Source organism: Physeter macrocephalus, chromosome 1, assembly GCF_002837175.3.
Source record: "Physeter macrocephalus isolate SW-GA chromosome 1, ASM283717v5, whole genome shotgun sequence".
In the NCBI taxonomy this organism is placed as follows: domain Eukaryota; kingdom Metazoa; phylum Chordata; class Mammalia; order Artiodactyla; family Physeteridae; genus Physeter; species Physeter macrocephalus.
Genome location: NC_041214.2, coordinates 75900891 through 75924491, shown reverse-complemented (window position 1 = coordinate 75924491; position 23601 = coordinate 75900891). Strand labels below are relative to the sequence as shown.

The window sequence follows — 23601 nt, the reverse complement described above, 5'->3', positions numbered from 1 at the left end:
ACATTGTTCCCCTTAATTCATTGAATTACATCACTGTAATCATTCAAGGCACTGTTACTAAATAGAAAATCTGATGCCACTATTATTTGATTTTAGATTCATACTCTACACGATGATCCCATCAATGAGAAGGGAGTAAATTTTTAATATTTTGAAAGGTCGGTTTATAATATCTATTCTAATATCTATTACTATCTAGTTTAGTGGTTCCCAAGCTCTTTACCCTTTTAGATTCTCCTTAATTATTTCTATTAACAAGGACTTTTGGTATTAAAACAATTTTCTCCTAAACAAATAACCACCTGTATTTATTAAGAAGTCATCAAGTAATTTTTCCACTTTAAAAAAAATTATTTATTTATTTATTATTTATTTGGTTGCGTCAGGTCTTAGTTACAGCAGGCAGGCTCCTTAGTTGCGGCATGTGAGCTCCTTAGTTGTGGCTCGCTGGTTCCTTAGTTGCAGCTCACGGGCTCCTTAGTTGCGGCTCGCCAACTCCTTAGTTGCAGCTCACCGGCTCCTTAGTTGTGGCTTGCCAGCTCCTTAGTTGTGGCATGTGAACTCTTAGTTGCAGCGTGCATGTGGGATCGAGTTCCCGGACCAGGGATCGAACCCGGGCCCCCAGAATTGGGAGCACATAGTCTTAACCACTGCACCACCAGCGAAGTCCCTCCACTTTTTTTTAAGTAATGAAAGAACACATGCAGTTCATAATGAGCTTGGAGTAACGTGTATTACTACCCCGAACTAAAACAGTCCCAGCTAAAAGGAAAGAATTTCAATCTTTTTAGCAGTAGAAAGCTTTTCTTTAGCTAAACCATTTCTGTTAGACTTTTTTACATATTGAAAATGGTCTGTGATCCTTATTGCTACCTTTCCAAAGAGTAGTTGGGGTAATAGCTCTACTTAATAAAATTATATCATTCAAGGCTCCTATAAAAGAAACTTGGTAGCAAAAATATAATGTATATTCTTGCAGATGATTTTTCTCCTTCTCATTGATAAGCATTATTACACATAAAATTGCATGAGCTAGTAAATAATTTTTGACTAGTATCCTTTCTCCCATTCTTTCTTTTCTGTGTTCTCTTGCTATAAGACCAATGTCCCTGGCTGTTGCCAGAGAGAAGAGGCATCCCAAAGCTTACAAGTGGACATGTGCCCGCCAGGCAGGCAAGTGGTGAAACAAGTGGTTTATATTGAAGCCCTTCATGTTCTTGCCATAGTTGAGGTATAGTTGATTTATAATATTATATTAGTCTCAGGTGTACAACATAGTGATTCAAAGTTTTTATAGATTATACTCCATTTAAATTATTATAAAATATTGGCTATATTGGCTATATTCCCTGTGCTGTATCCTTGTAGCTTATTTATTTTATATATAGTAGTTTGTACCTCTTAATCCCCTGCCCCTATATTACCTCTCCCCCTCTTCCCTCTCCCCACTGATAACCACTAGTTTGTTCTCTGTATCTGTGAGTCTTTTTCTATTTTGTTATATTCATTCATTTGTTTTATTTTTTAGATTCCACATATAAGTGATAACATACAGTATTTGTCTTTCTCTGTCTGACTTATTTCACTAAGCATAATACCCTCCAGGTCTATCCATGTCGTTGCAAATGCAAAATTTCATTCTTTCTTATGGCTGAGTAGTATTCCATCGTGTGTGTGTGTGTCTGTGTGTGTGTGTGTGTGTGTGTATACAGACTCTTGCATCTTCTTTATCCACTCATCTGCTGATGGACACTTAGGTTGCTTCCATATCTTGGCTATTGTAAATAACAATAACCCCAATATTGTGAACACTGGGGTGCATGTATCTTTTGGAATTAATGTGTTTTTTTTCTTTTGCTATATACCCAGGAGTGGAATTGCTGGATCATGTGGTAGTTTCATGTTTAGTTTTTCGAGGAACCTCCATACTGTTTTCTACCGTGGCTGTACCAATTTATAGTCCCATCAACAGTGTAGAAGTGTTCCCTTTTTTCCACATCCTCACCAACATTTATTTGTGGTCTTTTCTTGTCTAATTGACTTTTCACACAATACTCTGAGGTAGGTATTTTGGAGATAAAGGAACTGGGGCTCATATTAAGAAATATGCCAACATCACCACCAAAATAAGCAGTAGACTCTTGTTCAAGCAAAGATCCAAGTCACTCGAAGCCCACGCTCTCCTGCTACACACAGCCTTGTGCCATAGTCCTGTTGGGTTTCCTAGATGCAGGACTTGTAGAACCTTCCCAAAGACCCTTTCTTCAACTCTCATAGATTCCACATTGCCTGATCCTAAGTTCCTGGGGTGGGTGGGCAGTGATGCCGGGACTGTTTGTTTCTTTCTTTATATTCCTAGTATTTCACACTGTGGCTGACATGTAGGTGTTCAATGAATGTTGAAATAAATGACTGAATGAGAACAATTATATTTCCTAGAATTTTGAGCAAAGCTCAGATTTGAAGTTGGAAGGGAACCAAGAATTTATCTAATCCAAATTTGCCATTCTGAGGAATTGTGGCTCCGAGGAGACAGGTAAAATTTGCCCAGTCATATGGAGATAGACTAGAACACCATTGTCTTAGTCTGTGACTTTTTCATGTAACCCCTTGAAATTTTCATGAAATAGGCCTATTTCAAATGTTTAAAGTTGATGCCACTCCTCAGTTTGTAAGTTTAATAAGAGAAATACAAATGTAAAAAGAAAAAGGGATCTGAACTTCATATAATGTAAAGAAAATATTCCAACTGCAGTACCTTCATAACTGACAATATTATTCATTATTTCTTTTGGGAAATCATCCATCTGAAAGACTGGAATCAAATCTTAGGCATTTCTCAGCCACAAGATCAACCAAACACATGAAACATCTGGCTCTGGGGGAAGGGACTGAGAGCCTGGGCTCTGAGCCATACACTTCACCCAAGGTATGTGGCCCTGTCACATCCGCCCAGCCTGACCCAGGTGTTCTCTTACACATTTCACAGCTATGTTGTTACTCTGTAGCACTGTATCCTATCGATCAGGAATGAAAATAATCCCTTCCTCTCTCCTAACCCCTCCCTCTGGCTGTTCTTTCCAGCCAGATCTGATCTGTAAATTATGCTGTCACCAACATCTCCCTAGAGCTCACCCATCAGGCCTCACCCTGGACCTTCATGCTTGCTTCCCCTCCACTCAACCGTTAACCCCTGCACCCTTCTTCCAGGTCAGACTACCAACAAAATCAAGGGACCTCTTCAAGTTCTCTAAAATTCATTGTTTTGTTTCAAAGTGGTGATCTGTAGCCACATTTTCCTTTCTTTCACTTGTGGTCAATTAAGGGTGGCCAGGTCACATTTCATCTATAAAGAACTTTGCCCTGTCATCTCCTTTTCCAAATGTCCTGAAGGGTGTTTCCAGGTCTCCCACAACAGATTAACCCATTTGGGTTTCATCTTTAGATTGCTTCATTGACTTCCTCTTTCTGTATATTTATTTTCAAAATGATAATCTCACATTAACATTTTTTAATTGTTTTTTTCTCTTTCACAGTGCTGTAGGGCTAAACTGACCTTGATATTAACATTTTTAGTTTTACAATATTTGCACAGAAACTCTCTCTTTCACCAAACTCTCCTCTCGTCTCCAAACCCAAATAATTTCTTTGAAAAGAGTGACATATCTTGAAGGAAATAGAAAAAATGGCATTTACTTAGTGTGTAGCCCTGAGGAAAACACCTCAGAACTCTAAAGTGCTTGTGAAATGCATTTCAGTGTTTAATATGTCTACTTTTGATTGAAAATGCAGAAATTACATTTAATAGGATGACATGTTCAGGGTCAGGCAGGTTATTGGTGCTTGGTAGACATTTATTAATGAGTATAGGTGATTTTCCTAGTTTGCTATACACAGTGAAAACATTTATCCCAGATATAGATGCATATTTAAAGAATAATTCTTGGGACTTCCCTGGCGGTCCAGTGGTTAAGACTCTGTGCTTCCAATGCAGGGGGTGTGGGTTTGATCTCTGGTCAGGGAAATAAGATCCTGCATGCCGCATGACATGGCCAAAAAATAATAATAATAATTCTTATTGCCTTCATGCCATTTTTTTTCCTCCAATTGAACTGTGTTAGCTTCCCAAATGCTAAATATTTTTGTGCTACTATTGGTTATATATTGATATTCCAGGTTTACTTTGGTTTTCATCTATTTCCCAGAAGTAAGAGTACTTATTACTCCCATTTGTTGGGCATCCACTGCAGGCCAGCCACTGCCTAAGCCAGTGCTGACCAATATAGTAGCCGTTCACCATATGTGCAACTGAGCACTTGAAATGTGACTAGTCCAAATTAAGATGACTTTAAGTGTAACATACACATCAGATTTCAAAGACTTACTATGAAAAAAAAAAGTAAAGTATCTCAATAATATTTTATATTGAGTACATGTTGAAATACTGATATCTTGGCTATCTTGGATTAAATAAAATATTAAAAACAAAACAGGTGAAGCCTGTTTCTTTTTACTTTTAAAAAATTTCAATACTAGAAAAACTTAAATGTCATATGTGCCTCACGTTTGTAGCTTGCATTGTATTTGTCAGTGTGGTGCTAGCTTAGGTGCTTCATACTCTGCACAATGAATGAATGAGTGAATAAATGAGACAAGCTCTGCTTTCCTGATATTAGGGGACAGCTCATAATAGTCTACCAGAAAGGAATCAAACAAACTTAGGGGTTGATAGAAACATATTACAGTTCAGCCCAGTCTCTTCATTTTGAGAATACTGAGTCCCAGAGAAATCTGCATGCCTTATGAGCTATCCACTGAATAAAGACAGAAAAGCAAGGCTTTGATTCAGTACCAGCTTTTCCTGTGTCATCATCAGTGGAAAATGATGAGGACACGAAAAGTACCTAGGAACAAATGCCTGGGATTCTACTTGATCATCTAGCCTGCTACCTGTAGAACTGTTTCAGTCATTATGATTTCAATGAATTCACTCGTTGCAATTGACCAGAATTGTTCTAGACAGATACCTGGGCTGAGCCACAGTATCATGTAGGAAGGACCAAGCTGAGCCAGGCAGGGAGGTCCAGGATGGATCTCCTGGGACAGTAGGGCATTGTGACATCATCAGTGATGGTCTCAGACTGTTTCCCGTTGTTGGCCCTCCAGTCTCAGCTGTTACTGCAAAGTCCGTTCCTCTACCATGAGTGTGGAGCAGCTAAAATCAACAGATTCACATGTACCTTGAGGTGAATGTTCCCATTTTCCTATTTAGAAGGTGACCCACTGGAATACTGCTTTTACTGGCTCTTTTGTGTGAAGAGGACAATGGTGTCCAGTTTCCTAGGGACACTCCTTGAAGTTTATTCCCTTGTCCTGATTAAGGATTCCTTTTCAAATGGTTCAGAATGTTCAGGAAAGGGTCTCAGGCAGTCATTTCTTTGGCTTCACTGGTAACATTTATCAGGGACAGAAGCGCCCAAAGCCTTCCACCTCTCCCCCTACTCTGGTGAGTTTGGTGTGAATTTGGGTCCATGGTTCTCACATTAGACATCCCTGTCCTTGAGGCCTAATCTTGTCTGCTGTACCTTTAAAAAGTTATCATTCTGGACTGATAAAATCTAAATGTCATGTTTCGTTCTAACTAAAATAGGTTGCATTGGTCAGTCTCATTTACTCTTACGTATTTATAAATAGGCAAGCTTGAATTCAATAAGCACGTTTATGTAAATGTTGGGCAAAACTGAGTCCACCCAAGTTAAGTGTGGGAGGGTGGTGGCTGTGTGTCCCAGACTAGTGCCTTTGAACTGTAACTATGTCTACATAGTTACCCTGCAAGCTTAATTTTAGCTATAGATGAACTACCAGAAGTGTTAGCAATCTGTCTTTTCAGATTACTTATGCTCTTTCTCTTTGCTGAAAGATAGATTTTAAAAGTATGGAATCCTTGGTTTTACATGTTTCTTTAAACAGACTTGTAACAATTTTATCAGCAGATATACATATCTTAACATGAATTTTTAAACATCTGAGGCAACAATTATTTTCAAATAGTTGCATGTTTTACCTTGAAAAATTATACTATGTACAAATACTGTATACTTGTCTATGTATCTATAAGTATACAGTGACTATGTGTGTATGCGTTTTCTCTATATATACACACGTGTGTATGTATATATACATATATGTATCTGTAAGTGTACAGTGACTATATATGTGTGTATGCGTTTTCTCTATATATATACACACACGTGTGTGTGTATATATACATATGTGTATCTATATATAGATATCTTTTTCCATATCTATGTATAGATACAGATATCTATCTTGTGGGGGAGAGGGGGAATGATAGTGGATTTCAGCTAGATGTTTCTATCTTATTTTTCTTGTTATATTGAGATTGTCACTGCAGAAAATAATCTTTACAAATTCTCTACTTAAGAAACCTCAACTTCTTAACAAATACTTGAAACCTCATAACATAAAAAGTGATGTGAACATGTTAATGAATATTTTTCAGTTAATTAAATCTTGTAATTTATGCTTTATCTTCAGGATTTTTCCATTTAAAAAGTAATCAGGACAATTTTAACAAGTATGTTTCTCTAACTCAATAACGATTGAGTAATAATTCTCCACATTCAGTACTGTAGCTTGGAAGTGCAGTAATGGGTACAGTTGTTACTACATTTACCATCTGACCATATGGTATAACATACATCTGCCAAGGAGGAAAGACATTCCATTACAATAACAAACAATATAGGCACAGTCTTAAGGCAGGTAAGACATCAATTAGATAACTTCTTTTAATTTATCCAAGTATTATCACGTAGCATATATATATATATATATATATCCTATATGCTCGGCAATCATTTTAAAAAATATTTATTTATTTACTTTGGCTGCATCGGGTCTTAGTTGTGGCACACAGGAGCTTCATTGTGGCACGTGGGCTCTCTAGTTGTGGCCCTCATGCTCAGTAGTTGCAGCACTTGGGTTTAGTTGCCCCCGCGGCATGTGGGATCTTAGTTCCCGACCAGGGATCGAACTCGTGTCCCCTGCATTGGAAAGTGGATTCTTAACCACTGGACCACCAGGGAAGTCCCTCGGCACTCATTTTGACACTGAAAACTCAAAAGATGTGTGCAACTGGGTCTCTGGCCTGGAGCAGTGCACAACCTGGCAGGGGAAGTCATGGAGGCTAATATCATATGTCATAAGTGTAACAGAAGCGTATACAAGCAGTCACAGAAGTACAGAAGAAGAAACATACCTACCAGCTGGAATCCAGGTGACGAGGTCAGCAGATAATCACAGAGAAGATGGTCTTTGAGTTGAGTGTGAGGTCTTGGTAGGAAATACAGTGTGGTGGTTAAGAGAATAGAGTCTGTAGCCAGACTATCTGGGTTTAAGTCCCAGCCCTACTACATATCAGCTGAGGAACATTTGGCATGTTATTTAACTTCTCCATGCTTCAGTTTCTTCCTTGGTAGAATGGGCATAATCATTGGTCATAGTTCATAGGTTGAAGTGAGGATTATGTGAGTTAGAATGTGTCATGGGTTTAAAACAGTGCCTGGTACATGGAAAGCCCTCAGTCAGTGTTAGCCAGTCCTCCAGGGATAGCAGAATGAGAAATGGCAGGCTTGGATTGTTAAAACTGAGATATGAGGTGTATTTGCGTGGGAGGTGGTGGAAAACAGCAAGGTGAGTGGACAGATTATGGGGAGAGAGCCTTGTATGCCACACCAAAGAGCTCATGTTTATGGAGCCCAAGGAGAGTTTTAAGGATGAAATTCAGATTTGTGTTATAGAAGGAGAACTCTGGAGCGGTGGGGAAAGAGTAGAGGCCAGAACATTGGTTAAGAGGCTGTTGATGAGAAGAGATATAATATAGGCTTGGCTGAGGGATAGAGAATAGAATGCAGATGCAAAGTTATTTAGGAGGTAAAACTGATGAGGTTTGGTGAGCGATTAGATTAAGGTGGATGAAGTAGAAGGAGTTGTGAATGACTTAGATTTCTGGCTTGGATGATCTGGTCAAAAGACAGGAGGAAAAGCAGGTTTGGGGATAAGGTTTTGGATTTGTCAAGATTGACAGGCCTGTGGAGTAACCAAAATTAGTGTGTAGGCCTGCCACTCAGGACCTAGAAGTCAAGATTTAGGACTCCTCAAGACACAGGTAGTAGTTGACATTGTGGGAATGTGAGTGAGAGCATGACACAGCTCATATACAGGAAGAGATTCAGGGATAGTTCTGGAAAGCCCACGATTTAAGAGCCAAAGAGAGCTGAGCCAGCCAAGGAGAGTGGTCACAGAGGAAGGAGGAACACAGAAGAAAGTGGATCATGGAAAATGATGGAGAGGGAATTTAAGGAAGAAGTGTTCTAACGCAGGAGAGACGTCAAGTAGAATGAGAACTAAGAGCTGTTCGCTGGAGTTGGCAATTAGGAAAAAGAGCTTAAAACCCATGAGGTATTACCTCAGTGAAGTATAACAGTATGGGGAAAGAGATACAGTGAATCCTCTTCATTAAGACCCTAGATGTTAGTTGGTATTTCAGGTCAAATGCTAGGTGAATTCCTGGAGAACATCCATGGATGTGGTCCAGCTTCAGGCTTGCTGCACAAGGCAGATCTGGCCTGTCCTGACCAAGCTGTTTTCCCAGAGCCTAGCAAGGAGACTGGCACATTAATATGTATACACTGAAGGTTGTTGAAAAGAATGGATGTATGCTTAGTGGTGGCCCAGGATCTGTTATGGTAGAGTCCCTGGAGCTCCTGATACATGGCTGCTCCAGGAAGTGTTAGGAGGCCCCCAGGAGTTGCCAAAGAAGTTCTGTTGCTTTGATAAGAATTTCAAAGCCATACAGTTATAGGGTTGATCTGGCAGATTATGCCGGGGTTGGGGGGAAAAGGATTTTGCTGAGTACAGTGATAACAGGTGAGGGTGATAACGCTTCCACTCAGGTTGGTTCTGTTCTGAAACACAGGTTTTTTAGCTCAGTCTTACATGTGATTTTCTGATGTTTGCTTTATTACCTGTTTTTCTTATTTCCTTCCTTTGTGTGTGAAAGTGTCTCATCTCTTCAATTGGATAGTCAATTTCTTAAGGGCAGGGACCACTCCAAAGAGTCTTCTACTCCCAGCAGCACATACTTGTCCACTTGACCCCCAGCAGAGAATCCTGGTACCCTCAGCCTTAGCAGACTTAGAACCAAAATTAGGACAAGTCTGACATCAACCCTCGGTAAAAAAGATGTTCGTTACTTCCCAAAACTTTACGCTAGGAAGGTTGAACTAAGCGGATATTTAGAGAAAGTGGTAGGCGCTGATATCTGCCACCAGTGTGGCATGAATGGGGCCCTGAATCCTCAGACTTCCTCGCCTGGAACCCTAGGGCCATCCCACCAGTCTTCCTGTGGACACAGGTCTGGGAAGAGTTTGGGCCATTCCAAAGGGCATTCCAGCTCCCACATGGCTAGACTAAGGTCTCCTCTGGCATGTTCACGTGGGGGACCCGACGCAGTCCATACACTGGACTGGGAGAAGAAAACACATGGGGGTGGAGGTGTTTTTACTGTTTTCTTCCTTTTTTTTTTGGGATATTTATAAGGAGGGGTGGTTTGGGACGGATCTAGCGCCTCAGTCCTAGCCCTTCCAGTCGCCCCCAGCTGCATAAGTTATCGGCCACAGCTCTTCCCCCCCTCGAGACGGTGTAGACACGGCCCTCGCCATCGGACGGCGGAAGGAGAGCATGGGAAGCCGAGGTGGTGTCCTTCGGCCCCCACCCGCCGGGCGCGGCGGGAGGATGTCGGCGCGCGCAGCGCGTGCGTCGCCCCCTACCCCCCCCGCGCCCCCCGCCCGGGGGGACCCTCGCGCCCAGGGGAAGCCCCGCGCGGGGCGCCCGCCGCCCGCCCCAGTCCCTCCGCCTCCCGGAGGCCCGGGGCTGCCTCTTCGGGCCGCGCTGGGGACGCCCCGCACTGCGCATGAGCGGGAGCCCGGCGAGCCCGTGAGAGGAGCCGCCGCCGCCGCCGCCGTCCATTCGCTGCGGAGCCGGAGGAGGAGGGGAGAGGCCTGGAGGACACCAACATGGTGAGGCACTGCGGCCGCCCGCCCCGCCGGCTGGGGGCCGGCGCAGCCGCGCACCCCCGCCCCGGCCGCCCTCCGCCCCGCGGCGACCCTGCCGCCCCGAGCTTCGGCCCGCGGCCTCCGTCCAGCTCCCCGGCGGGGCTCTCCTCCCCGCCTCTCCTTTCCTCCTTCGCCCCTTCCCGCCCGGGCGCCGCTGCTACGCGAGAGCCGAGGAGGCGGAGCGGAGCCGGGCCTAGTCGGGAGCCCCGGGTAGTTTGGGGCGCGGGGAGCGGCCCTGGGTGCCCCTTGCTGGGCCCGGCGCGGCTAGGGGAGGCGTTGGGGCTGGGGGAGGGGATGGGGCAACGGCTCTGTCTCTGCCCGGCCCCCACGCCGGCTCCATTGTGTCTGGCCGGGGACCGGGGTCCGGGGTTCCGGGTGAGGAGTCTCCCCCCGCCCGGAGCCGGGGCTTCCCCCTCCGCTCCGCTGGGGAGAAGGAAAGACTTTCCCGGCTCTCCCCTCCCTCCTCCGCTCCGGCTCCAACACCCCTCAAGTCTCCAGGCAGTTTTGCTTGGGGCGGGGTAACAGCCCTGTTCCTTTCTCCATCACCTCTCGATGCGCCCCGTAGTCCTGGAAAATGGGAGTTTCACTGGCCAGTTGGTGGAGGTTATATTTACCTCTCTACTGAGAACATGGGAGACCGCTGAGCTTGGGGGACGTGGGGGGAGGGGGGAAGTACGGAAGTGCAACCTGTTCTCATTTCATAAAATTAGGAGAAACAGACTTGCTACCTTTTGGGCACATATTTTATTTCCTTGGGGTGGGAGGAGTAATTGCTTTATTATGCCAGTTAAAAACCATTCGTGATGTTTAAAAAACAGTTTGTCAAGTTAGTCCCCTCTTCCCTTTTTTGTTTGGAAAATGTCTTACAAGCTTGAAGACGTGGTATTCAAGTTATCGGTTTACATTTTGGTAATTATGTACCTGATTCTTGGACTTTCTGTTTTTCAGAAGCTATGTTTAGTATTATAATCTGAGCATGAGTTGAATTCCATGCAGGTTACTGTATGAATAGACAGTAAAAATGATGTTCTTCTCCTTTTGCTCATGGGGAACATAAAGGCCTCTTTGAGGAGGGTATATGTGTGTGTCTGTTAAGGGAATGCCCCGGTGTCTTGTTTTTAGCTGGTCTTATTTCTGCTGAATGACACTTAACTAGTCTCAGCCTCCAACTTGGCAGAATTTTGGTGTCGCGCGTATGGATATGTGGTTTAGTTTGCCATATACTCAAGAACTTAGGTTCTGTGGTAAGTTCCATGAAAGTTTACCATTTGTATTTGTAAGAAAACTTTGCCATAAAGTACAGGTGAATGTTTAGATTGATGTTACAATGTTTAAACATCCACCAGGGTGGCTAAACAGTTTCCAATTTCTTAAGCATTTTGACGGTCATAGACATTACTCCTGAAGTTTCCAGACTCTTGGCTTGTAAGAGTATGCTTGAAGTAATGAAATGTAATTCCCGGGTAAACACTCTGTGAGAGCATTGAAATGTGTTCTGCTCATAATAGTCTCCAATCAGCATCATCCTCTGGAATCCAAAGTGTTGATAATGCTCATTACTTGTTACGAATTCAGGAGTCATGTGGTTCATATGAGAGTTCAGCTTGTATTGGAGCTTGTAAGCTTCTGTCCTTTTATTACTATTAAATTAGCTAGTTTTGGAACTTAGCCATAAGTATTTAATTACACTACTAATGACAAGATATCACTAATTTAAAACACTTTTTGTGGCTGAACTCAGATCATGTCACTAGAATTGTCTTGGTATGCTCTTGTTAGTTTGGAAACTAAATCACCATGGGCCCTAATAGAAGTTAGGCCATAAGAATTTTCTAGTTAAGTTTTTCGTTGTAAATTTATTTTACTTATTTTTTTTAACATCTTTATTGGAGTATAATTGCTTTACAATGGTGTGTTAGTTTATGCTTTACAACAAAGTGAATCAGTTATACATATACACATATGTTCCCATATCTCTTCCCTCTTACGTCTCCCTCCCTCCCACCCTGTTTTACTTATAATTATTTCTTTATACAATTTTGGGGCTAATGTTTTTCGGTGTGTGTAATGCAGCCCATTTCTAGAGCACATGTTATATTCTCAATTCTGGGGCAAATTTAAATGACAGGATATCTGAATATGTTGTGTAAGAAAAAAAAATTGTTCATTTAAGCTACCTAACACCCACATAAAAGGCCAAAAATAGCTCCAAAACTAGACAATATTCTGTTACCCCTGAAAATCTTTAAAAAAAAGTGTTTGATTTCTGGCTTGTTTTCTTATTTGTAAGAGGACAGGATTTGATGATTTCCAAAGTTACATTCAGCTAAAAATTTTGATTTTAATTATTTTTCTTAGATGTGTGAGAAGTTTGTAGACTGTGTAACCTACTAGATTTTTATAGACTCACAGCATCATAGAATTTTTAGACCTGAAATGGCTTCAGAGATCATCTAATTTACTCCTCTTCCTTTTTACAGAAGAAGAAATTGAAGATCAAGGAGGTTTTGAGGTTCAAGTTTGCAAAATTGTTAGTTGCAGAACTGAAACTAACTTTTCCTGGTTTTACTATTTCCCCCAGTATTTGTGGTACATGTAATCTTTTAACTCACATGAAATCTAAAGAAATGGTTGAAAATTGGATTTGAAATTAATTTACTTATTTAAACAGAGGGAAACCCAAGTGTTATTAATGAAAATGTTAAATAACAAAATTCAAATTAATGATTAATGTTAATTTACTATGTTTTTAATGTTTTTTTTAAAAAAATGTGTGGACTTTGAAATTTAAGATTATATTTTCAACAAATGCCAGAGTTAAGTCCAGATTAATGTAGGCCTGTTGAAGTTTGTCTCTGTAGAACTCGTTTCACATTGTTTTGCATATACATAAGTAAATTATGGGAGGGCCTTAATTAATTTTAATAATTATTTCCTAAATGCCTACCATGTGCCAGGTCCTGTTCTAGGCACTGAGGATATGCATATACACAGATGTATTTTTATATAAATATATATATATATTCCCCCCCACCACCACTGAAAAAATAAAAATCCCTGTGCTGGTGAGGGTTACATTTTAGTAGGGAGAGACAAATAATAAACATAGCATATATTTTTCTTCTTTACTATGTTAGAAGGTGTTAAGGGCTATGGGAGAAAAGCAGTGTTAGGGAGGAGAATTGGGAGTGTTGGGGCACAGTGGATTTGGGGTTGCAAAATGGTGTTTGCACCACTGATGAAGTGGGTTTTGAGCTGACTAGGAGATGAAGGAGTAAGCCATGCACAAATGTGGTCAGAGAGAGTTTGAGGAGCACTGAGTCCAGTGTGGCTGGGGTAATGTGGTGGGGGGAGAGGGGCATGTTGGGCGTTGGAGCAGAGGAGGTCTGAGTGGTAAGGAGTGGAGATGGGCATGGGTGGCTATTGTAAGGATATAGTGTTTTTACTCCAAGAGAAATGGGAAGCCAGTGAAGGATTCTGAGTAGTATGATAGACCTTGTTTCTACTCTCTCATAGTGTCCTATTAAAATTATAGTATACATAATTATCTTCAAAGCAGTTTTTAAAGACAACTTATACAGTTTTTGTGTGCAGAGTTTTGAATTCTGATTAAGATGACTGTCCAATATTCAATAAAAACTAGTTGAACATCAAGTTTACCTGGCCATGCTCGTTAGTAAAAACAACACAACACAATCTCTTTTGTAGATTGCTTTTGAGTATGTTCTTGTAGTTTGCATGTTGTTTAGTGACTGTATGCAAAAAACTGGGCCTTTGGGAAGGAAGAAGGACCTTAATCTTTACAGAGAACATACGTCTGCTAGTCAGACAATTCACAAGTCTTATTTTATCTCCACTCCAATTTGTGAGATAGGTATTGCTACCTTCTTTTAACATACCTGAAAAAGGAGGTTTAGTGTTTCTGAAGAGATGGCCAAGGTAAAGAGCTAGTATATGACAGAGCAGGGATTAGAAGCTTGGTCTCTGGTGCCAGTTTATTTACTCCTCCTCTTTTTAAAAAAAAAAAAAACCCAGCAAGCACCCCTTCCGTATAGGTGTGGAATTTTTGATTGGTTTCATTCTGGTTTCTTCCTTATATTGAATAGTGACCTAGTTGTTTCCATATCAAATCAGATGATCTGATGTAAACATTTAAGTAATTGAAAAATTAGAACTCTTTTGGTACATATGGTAAAAAAAAAAGTTGAAAGTAAAATTAACTTGTGGTTTTTTTTGTTTTGTTTTTTAAGTTTTAAAAGAGCTGAGCTCATTTGAGTCAAGTGGCTCTTTTGATTTTGGCTTCGTAGGTTGGGTCAAGCATAATGAAAATCTGTGAGAAAGCCCCCTTTTAAATTTGAGTGTGTTGTTGTTCAAGTTGTGATAGTATTAGCCATGACATTTGATGAAGAGAGATAGTTCCAAATAGGATTCAGTTGCTTTGTGGACACAAACAAGCTCTTGAATAACCTGCTGACTATCTAGTTTACCTAGTCACTTTAGGTGTATACCCCCCACTTAAGAAAAAGCAAAAGCAGAAGGGGAAAATGCCACTGAAATGTCTTTCATCACTTTGTTGAATCCATTTTATATGATTAGTACCTAATCATTTAGAGTGATTAGGCTGCTTATTTGCATTGTAAAATTTTAAGAGAGATTTACTTTTCAACAGTTCTTTGCTGAAGAATTCTATTGCATTATACTTTTGAATCCCTCAACACTGAATAGTGTTCAGCAACAGAGATTAAGTTGAAGTACGTGGCCCATTCCTTTGTTATATTGGGATATTTTTGTTTCAGTAAACATTTAAAGCACTTATTATACATACGATTTTACTATTTCTAGATTTAGGACTTGAGTAGATACCAAATCTTAGAATTAGGAAATTTCATTTTTCGAGGATCATTTATTCTCTTCTGAAACAAATATCCATGACTGTAGAATGCTAGTCATTATTATAAGTTCTTTAACTGTGGAACTTTAAAATCTCATTTAATTCTTTTTTGTTGTTGTTTTGTTTTCACCTCAGTAATCTTTTTGTTAATTCAGGATTTCTATAGAAAAGATGTTCATGGAGAGGAGGAGCAAATTTAAATTAGCTACCTTGACTACTTGTTAAATGTTCAAGCAATAAGTTGGGGAGAATCAGTTGAAAGATGATGGCTAACACAGTATTTTAAGGAGGTTATTTCTATCCCATTATCAAAGGTAATCAGGAATTAGCAAAAATAACTTTTTAATAGTCAAAACAGTCTTCTGTAAACCAGAATCAAAACATTTATTCCATTTACAGTGGTAGTCATCTTTTGAAAAATAATTCTGAGGATGGGGAGGAGAAAATCCTTTAAATTTTCATTAATGGAATATTTTTTTAAAACTTTGAGGGAAATTATTTAAAAGCGTACAAAACCAGTTTGAATCTTACAGATATACTTCTGAAATATTTTTTCAGGTGAATTGCCATTATATCAATATAAAACATAATTGGGTACACTGATTACACAGTATAGTATATTATTCCACTTTTGACTTAGAAGTAATGTAGCTCCTCTGAAAGAAGAGTTCATTGTAACTGTCATTCAAAGCACAGGAAGTTTAGGGATGAATGATAAGACCCACAGGCCTACCATGAGTAACTATTCTAAACTGCAGATTATAATTTACATGAATACTGAGGGTTTGGGTTTTTGTTTTTGTTTTGCTTAATATTTGAAATTGTATACATTTGCTTATATTATCTGGCTATAACCTGTACATGTTTTTTTTCCCCCCTCTGGGTTTCAAGCCTTCTCATTGGAAAAGGAAACCCTGGCTTTCAGTGCCCCTAATTTTCCACCTCTGTATAGAGGTGGAAATTAAAGCTATAGATTTTGGCCATCTTTTAAAAAATAGACTATGACAGGACTATAAACACATTTTTTCTTCCTGATGAATTACTTGTCTTAAAAATAACCAATCCACCTCTTCTCCCCTCCCCCCTTCCCAAAAAACCCTGAAAGGAAGTTCTATCCTTAAATTAGTCTTTTAGTTAGTAAGGGAATGCTTAATGTGCAATTTTTAGTCAGAATGCAAATTGTTTACATTTGAAAGGGAAAAGGTCAGTTGATTACTTATTTAACTTTTCTGTAAAAATAGGTGAAGAAATATTGTTCACAATTCCCCTCTCTCCCCAGTGCACACAGTAATTACTCAGTGGTTGCATTTTTGCCCTTTTTGTTTTCTCTCTTACTTGACAACAATGTAGAAGAAATGGAAAACTGCATGCCTTGAAGCCAGGCACCAGGGTTTCATTTCTGTCTCTGCTACTTTTTGGATGTCTGTTTAGATAAAACGAGCTCTGAGGCTTGGTCTCCTCATTGGTAAAACAGAATCAATGATAACCACCTTGCAGAATTGTTAATAATTAAATACCTAGCACAGAGTTGGCACACAGTAGGAGCTCAAATAAACGTTAGCTGCCAGTGTTCTGATTATGGTGGTTGTTATTCTTTCTTCTTATTTACATAAAATTACTTTTTTTTCTGGAGTATATTCTTTGTGGACTTGTAAGGAGTCCTTACTATGTGCTAGTTACAGTTCTAAGAGTTTAACTTGAATTAGTTCAGATAACCTTCACACCCTATTTACAAATGAAGAAATTGAAGCACACAGAGATTAAGTAATTTTCCCGAAGTCACACAGCAGTTAGGAGGCACAGGTGGAATTAAAATCCTGCCAGTTTGATTTGAGAGTCTGTACTCTTCACCTCTCTGCTGCGGGTGGAAGGGAAGAGAATTTCTAGCTACTCCTACCTAGATTCTTAGCCTGGCTTTCTGGTAGAACTTTACCCCTAGGTGAAAGTCTTCTCTAGGAGTAGGTAGTCTGGTTAGTTGAATTGATTTTTCTTGTACTTTTGACTTCAGACCTATAATCTGTGAGAAGGCCTTTTATAGATGAGTGGTTTGGGATATTGGTAACATTTGGCTATATCTGCTGAATACTGTGTATCATATGTGGAAAGTATGATTTTCTGGACTTAAACCAGCTCTTCTAAATTTCAGATGAAGTTAAACTGTTAATATGGTATACATATGAGAACAACATACAGAACTTTTAATGAAAATTATGGGTGATCATTACAGTGTTTGATTTTTTAAACATTGTCTTTTGTGAGCTAGATTCATCAAATCCTGAGATAACTAGAATTGAGTTAGGAAATTAATTCCTTTAAAAATATAAAGGCCTTGGTGTCTTTTTTTCTGGAGTTTAGACTGAATTTGAAACTTAAGGATGAGAGATTGAAACTTAAGGGTGAGATTCTATTTAAAATTATTTTTATTGGGCTTCCCTGGTGGCGCAGTGATTGAGAGTCCGCCTGCCGATGCAGGGGACACGGGTTCGTGCCCCGGTCCGGGAGGATCCCACATGCCGCAGAGCGGCTGGGCCCGTGAGCCATGGCCGCTGGGCCTGTGCGTCCGGAGCCTGTGCTCCGCAATGGGAGAGGCCACAACAGTGAGAGGCCCACGTACCACAAAACAAACAAACAAACAAAAAAACAAATTATTTTTATTTAACTAGAAAATAGTTTTCCATGTTTATTGTTTTTCTTGATGGAAATACTTATAAGAGGAATTTTATAACTTTATGAGCTTTTTTTTTTTTTAAAGCCGTAGTTCCATTTATTATCCAGCAAACAGTAGGAGGACCAGAGAAGGGGCCCAGCCTGGACACCCTCCTGTTGTTGCCATGGATTGCTTCCCCAACCTCGAGGGCCTGGAGGCGCTTGGCCTAGGGGGCGGTGGACCCAGCCCCGACCCCTGGGATGGAGCAGAGTCCAGATGGCCCTGGCCCTAGCACCAACTCATGAACCCCCACCCCAGGCCTGTCTACCGAGGGCCAGCAGAGCCCCTCTTGGAGCCAGGCCCACCAGACTCTGGGCTGCTGGGTCCAGCTCCAGACAGGCTGGATTCTGAGTTCTGGACCCCAGACTGGCTGGACCCTGGGATCCTGATTCCAGGTTCCAAGTGGGGTGGACTTAAGTCCCAGACTCTGGGCTAGGCCTTGGGCCTTCAGGGATGCAGCAGGTAGCTGCCTTCACGGCTGAGCTTCTGGGCCGGCAGCGCCTTCTCGGGACAGGGGCCAGGGCTGGAGTTGGGACTGGATTTGGAGAGGGAGTCGATGTTGTCAGAGCGGGAGTGGTAGGCCCAGCAGAGAATGACCCAGAGCAGCAGCAGCAGCAAGAAGCCTAGGAGGCCGTTGCAGATGATGGCAGTGAGGGCCCCCTGGGAGATGGCTGCCCCCATGCCATGATGGGCCAGCACCCTCAGACAAGCAGATACTGAGAAGCTGCCTCGATGGCAAGGCCCATGCTGAGGCGGGACTCTGGTATAGCCGGCCTTCCAAGGAGGCTGTCCTGTCCACACACTCGAAGATTCCCGGGCAGTGAAGATGTTCACCTGCAGTTCCGAGCCTGAGTTGAGCCTGGTGGGAGGGTCCCGGGCAGTGGGATGCTGGGTGCCTGCTGCTCGGGAGCCTGTGGGTGGGGGGCGGGGCAGTGGGAGGCGGGCAGGGGTGACGTCCCCTCCCCCAGCCCTCCCCGTGGCCGCTCCCCGGGGCGCAGCATTATTATTATTATTTTTTAAAATATTATTTCATCATGTAATGTGTATTTTTAATTTTATTTTTATATTTTTGGCTGTGTTGGGTCTTCGTTTCTGTGCGTGGGCTTTCTCTAGTTGCGGCGAGCGGGGGCCACTCTTCATCGCGGTGCGCGGGCCTCTCTCACTGTCGCGGCCTCTCTTGTTGCGGAGCACAAGCTCCAGACGCGCAGGCTCAGTAGTTGTGGCTCACGGGCCTAGTTGCCCCGCAGCATGTGGGATCTTCCCAGACCAGGGCTCGAACCTGTGTCCCCTGCATTGGCAGGCAGCTTCTCAACCACTGCACCACGAGGGAAGCCCTATTTTTTTATTATAGAGTTTTTCTGAATCCCTATTCTTCTATCACAATAGACTTTGTAAGTTCAGTGGTCATACACTTGACTATATGATACTTGGCTACATCCAAAGTATTTGATTTTTTTTGTCCCAGATAAACTGTTATTTTAAATGTAATTCTTAAATTTCTTGAGTGGAAAAAAATTGGAAACATGCTAGATTTAAGTATTAAGCAATGTATATTGATAATCAGATTTTCTTTTATTTTGGAAAGATGAGTAAGTAGGTGCTTTTTACTGTTTAGATTATAGTAATAATAGTATTTCTAACTTTGGTAATCTTTGATGCAGTTATTAGCTTTCTATTACATAAGACAGCATTTCTTTATCTCCTTCCCCCTCTTTCCTCCCTTCTTCCTTTCTCTTTCCCCCCCTTTTTGCTAGAATTATAAAATAATCAGGGTATATTCTGTATTTTATACATTTTTACATACTTAACCAGTATTGAATTTCCTTGAAAATTTGGTAATCTCCAGGTAGTTTTCACATTTGAGTCCTGAAGATTGTATTGCCTAATCTTATTTAATGACCACTCTAGTTGTTCCTTTTAAATAAGTCTTAAATAGTATGTACTACATTTGAGTGCTGAATCATTGTAGTTGTCATATGTTTTTGCTCTTAGGAAGATACCCACTGGGTTTGTAGTAGAAACAAAGACAACCCATCTGTTATTTCTTTCACCTCAGTTTTCTATCCACCCTCTCATCCCCTATAAAATAATTCTTTGCTGGCTAGATATCCTTTTTTCTCTTCCTTAAGTTGATAGAAATTTAAACCTTTGAGCTGTACTCAGAAAATCAGAACACCTTGCCTGGTGCCTTCTTGTGGCCTGGGAAAAGGGGGTGGGAGTGTTGTAGCTCTCCTAAATAGGCTTGGGAAAAGGGCAGGTCTGTGTAGCCCACTCCAACTTTCCTCTAGGACAGCCTTTGGGACTACAGAATTGAGTACATCCTCCGTAGTAGGAGAGCAAGTGTTAAGATTTATTCTAGGCACAGAGAGCTGACAGACAAATGGTCAGAGTACATTTTAAGTACACGAAAGGGGAGGGTACTTATCAGACTTTGCAGAAATAGAATTGCTTATTACTACTTGGCCTAGCAGGAACTCAGACTATCAGTTCTCTGCGAGGTATCACTCATTAGCCTCTGTGGTGTTGGAAATGGGTAGCTGCAACCCTTTTTCTTAAAATATATTGATATTGCCCCATGTACTGGAAATTTAAACCAGTTAAAATCGTTTCTATTTGCGTATACATAGACATTATTGATTACATATATATATATATATTTTTTTTTTTTTTTTTTGCGGAACGCGGGCCTCTCACTGTTGTGGCCTCTCCTGTTGTGGGGCACAGGCTCCGGACGCGAAGCCTCAGCGGCCATGGCTCACGGGCCTAGCTGCTCTGCGGCATGTGGGATCTTCCCGGACCGGGGCACGAACCCGTGTCCCCTGCATCGGCAGGCGGACTCTCAACCACTGTGCCACCAGGGAAGCCTGATTACATATACTTTTATTTCAAATAAGATACGAAATGGAGTTAAAGAATTCACTTACATAATTTTGTTATTAGTTTTTATGGATAAGACTGTTTTTTAACTTGGTCCCCCCAATTTTCTAATATCTTGCTTTCCAACAGGAAGTCATTAGTAGAGTGAACAACTCTTTTAGGCTTGCAGAAGTGGCTTAAGCTGTGTTTTTCCTCCCTCTCGTCAACAAAACTGATTCAAGCTTCAGGGGAGAACACTGGATTTAATACTGTATGATAAAACCCCCAATAATCCTGATTGTTTTGCTGCCTTTAACTTTTAGGAGAATGGAAAAAGATTATACAGAGAAGTTATGTCAGGTTTAATTATAAAGTAATTTCCAGGTTGTGGCCTGTAGTTGTTATACTTGTAGGTTAATCTCCAGTACTTTGTACAGCATTATACTGTGGTCAGTGATGATCATAGTGACACTTAGGTACTTCTCTGTTCTTCAAAGGATTAAAACATATGTCAGTATACTATATCTCTTAGATACTGTATCTCTTAGAAAGGTATACTAATTTTAAAAATAGCTCTCAGTAACAAAAGTTGAAATCAAAGTGGTTTCCTTTCAGTTAAACAGTATATTAAACTAAGACAGGTATCTTCCTTGGCATTTGATTTCATTGTGGGTTTGTTGCAATTGAATAACATCTTGAGGAGATACTTTTCAAGAGGGACGACTCCTAGACATTTGAGAGATGTGTCCCATAATAAGATATGAGTTACCGGGTGTCCAGAAGTGGTAGAGTTATTTGTGAAATAACGGAAGGTTAGTGAATTTATAGTTTCTCAATTTTAATGGAGAACAGAGATTGAGATTTTAATCTGTAATCCTAAGCAATAACATATTTACGAGAGAGAAGAGTATGGCTGACAGATTAGACTCCAGGGTATAAAAGATAGGGTTGGTTTTCATATTTGATTTTGCATAGTCTTATTTTTACTCTGTGGTAGGTAGAAATATTTATATCTTTGGTAGCCTTTTTCCTGAAAACCTAAAAAGGTTTATAAATATGTACAGCAAGCAGTGTGATTTATGGAAAGATTACTAAGACCCAGATTCATGAGAGCTTTCTGTTCTTGTCCCATTTCTACTAATAATAACCTGGGTGATTTTTTTAACAAATTCCTTAACCTTTGGGGTCTGTTCTCTCATCTGTACAATCAGGTGGTTGAGGTTTGTGATCTGTCAGTTTGGGCCAGATCAAAAATGCTGGGGTTTTCAGATGTGTTGCTTAAACCACAGAACACTGTATCTATTAATGTGTGCCCTCCTCACATGCTTTTTTCCCCTTCATTTGCAATAATAGCTCAGGAAGAACCCAAGTATTTTGCTGAGAGATGGTATTAGGACTTGCGAGAGGGAAGAGTAATACTGGAGAGGCTGAAATTGCACAGGAGACCAGCTTGGTTGAGAGGAGGAAAAGAACATGGCCCTTGATACTGGGAGAGAGTGGAGGGCCTAATTGCCTTGCTTCATTTTCCTTAGGGCTTAGGTCAGATGAGAGATGAATATGTGTCAACACAAGGCCAGTGAGAGAAGGTTATTACAGTAGGGAGGCTGGTTAGAGAGAACGTCTGCTAGGTTCAGGCTAAGGGAATGAGGTGATTCTTTCAGGGTAAAAAAGAGAGAATTCTGTTAAAAATTACCTTAGTTGGAAGGATGCGGGGTACTTGTTCATATTTCACTGCTTCTGATTTGACTGAAAATATGAGGAAATTCTATGGATAATTATCTTTGTTCCTGGACATGCGAGGAGAAATACAGAGTTCTCACATTCTATTGCTTTCTCACATTGGTAAAAATAGCAAGAAAACAAGGGGGTAGGGTGGGAGTGAGGTTGGGGAGAATTGCACCCCATATCCTTTATAATGGTTTTTAGGACTGCAACAAATACCTGTTAATCTCATTGTTCCTCAGGGTCACTTGACTGTTCTGACTGGCTAAATAATGTCACCATTAGTGACATTAGTGGTGGTCTTCCTCACCACTCCTTAAGCATCCCTTAGAGCTTTGTTGCTTGGTTAAGGTTTTGAGAGTAGCTCTCCTTCCCTTCGAGAGCCTTTGTGCATGCTCACAGGACCCAATTTTAGGAGAAATGCAGGGTGGGTGAACTTCTCTTGCCTCTGTCCTAGTTTCTTTCCCAAAATGATACCGATTTTGTGTTTTAGATTTTTTAAAAATTTGTCTTTCTGATTAACAGATCGAAAATAAGTCTTGAGCTAAACGTTTTAATATTTTATGAGGAAAAAGTACTGCTAAAAATGATTTAGTCAGCAGTATAGAAATAGTCTTTTGTGATGTTACACAGAGTTTCAGTTTATTTTCTGGTTTCAATAGAACAAGTTGAAATCATCGCAGAAGGATAAAGTTCGTCAGTTTATGATCTTCACACAATCTAGTGAAAAAACAGCAGTAAGTTGTCTGTCTCAAAATGACTGGAAGTTAGATGTTGCAACAGACAATTTTTTCCAAAATCCTGAACTTTATATACGAGAGAGTGTAAAAGGATCATTGGACAGGAAGAAGTTAGAACAACTATACAATAGATACAAAGGTGAGTGTTTGCTTGTGACTTTAAATATTTTGAACGAGGTTTTCCAAGTTTACATGCTTCTTGTGAGAAATCAAATGATACAGAGACCGTTAATTGGGTGGATACAGAGCTCTTTAGATCTTAGAATTACTTCAAGAAATCTGAAAAATTATTTTCCTCTTTTCAGTAAAACTTCTTCTTAGTGTCTTTATTTCCTCCCCCTTTATCGCCCCCTGCCTTTCCTCCTTTGTGATTCAATTTGAGAATGGGGGCTGGGGGACTAGGTTTTTTCCCTCATTTTCTTGTAAAACTCAGCTGAGCGGATTTTAAGAAAACCTGCCTAATAATTTTTTTTTTTTTTTTTTGCGGTACGCGGGCCTCTCACTGCCGTGGCCTCTCCCGTTGCGGAGCACAGGCTCCGGATGCGC

The 23601-nt window shown here is 40.9% G+C and overlaps 2 protein-coding genes and 1 long non-coding RNA gene across 9 annotated transcripts in view; 1 reads left to right on the top strand and 2 right to left on the bottom strand.

Moving 5' to 3' along the window:
* Window positions 1-655: 655 nt before the first annotated feature.
* LOC129392044 (uncharacterized) lies at window positions 656-9127 on the bottom strand. The gene is made up of 3 exons (XR_008617028.1): window positions 9051-9127; window positions 7287-7356; window positions 656-675 (listed from the first exon to the last, which is right to left on the bottom strand). It is a non-coding gene; the product is annotated as an uncharacterized lncRNA (long non-coding RNA).
* Window positions 2846-23601, top strand: part of DCUN1D1 (defective in cullin neddylation 1 domain containing 1) — a 36605-nt gene continuing 15849 nt past the window's right edge. For 4 of the 7 annotated variants that reach the window (XR_008617025.1, XM_007111036.4, XM_055084026.1 and 1 more), the window contains exons 1-3: window positions 10447-10742; window positions 11010-11048; window positions 22978-23194. Coding sequence is in view for 6 of the 7 variants with exons in the window: in XM_007111036.4 (XP_007111098.2) it covers window positions 10692-10742; window positions 11010-11048; window positions 22978-23194 (307 nt within the window). In the remaining variant the exon portion in view is untranslated. Of the gene's footprint in view, window positions 2930-9799; window positions 10104-10272; window positions 10350-10446; window positions 10743-11009; window positions 11049-22977; window positions 23195-23601 lie in introns of those variants that run through there. The other 3 variants (XM_055084023.1, XM_024124317.3, XM_024124318.3) reach the window with 3 other exon arrangements.
* LOC112065032 (adropin-like) lies at window positions 18185-18418 on the bottom strand. Its single transcript, XM_024124319.1, has one exon. It carries the CDS (start codon window positions 18416-18418, stop codon window positions 18185-18187), a length of 234 nt encoding a protein of 77 aa, XP_023980087.1.

Coding starts and splice junctions, on each gene's coding strand:
- LOC112065032 (XM_024124319.1), bottom strand. CDS start 18,418: ATGGGGGCAGCCATCTCCCAGGGGGCCCTCACTGCCATCATCTGCAAC.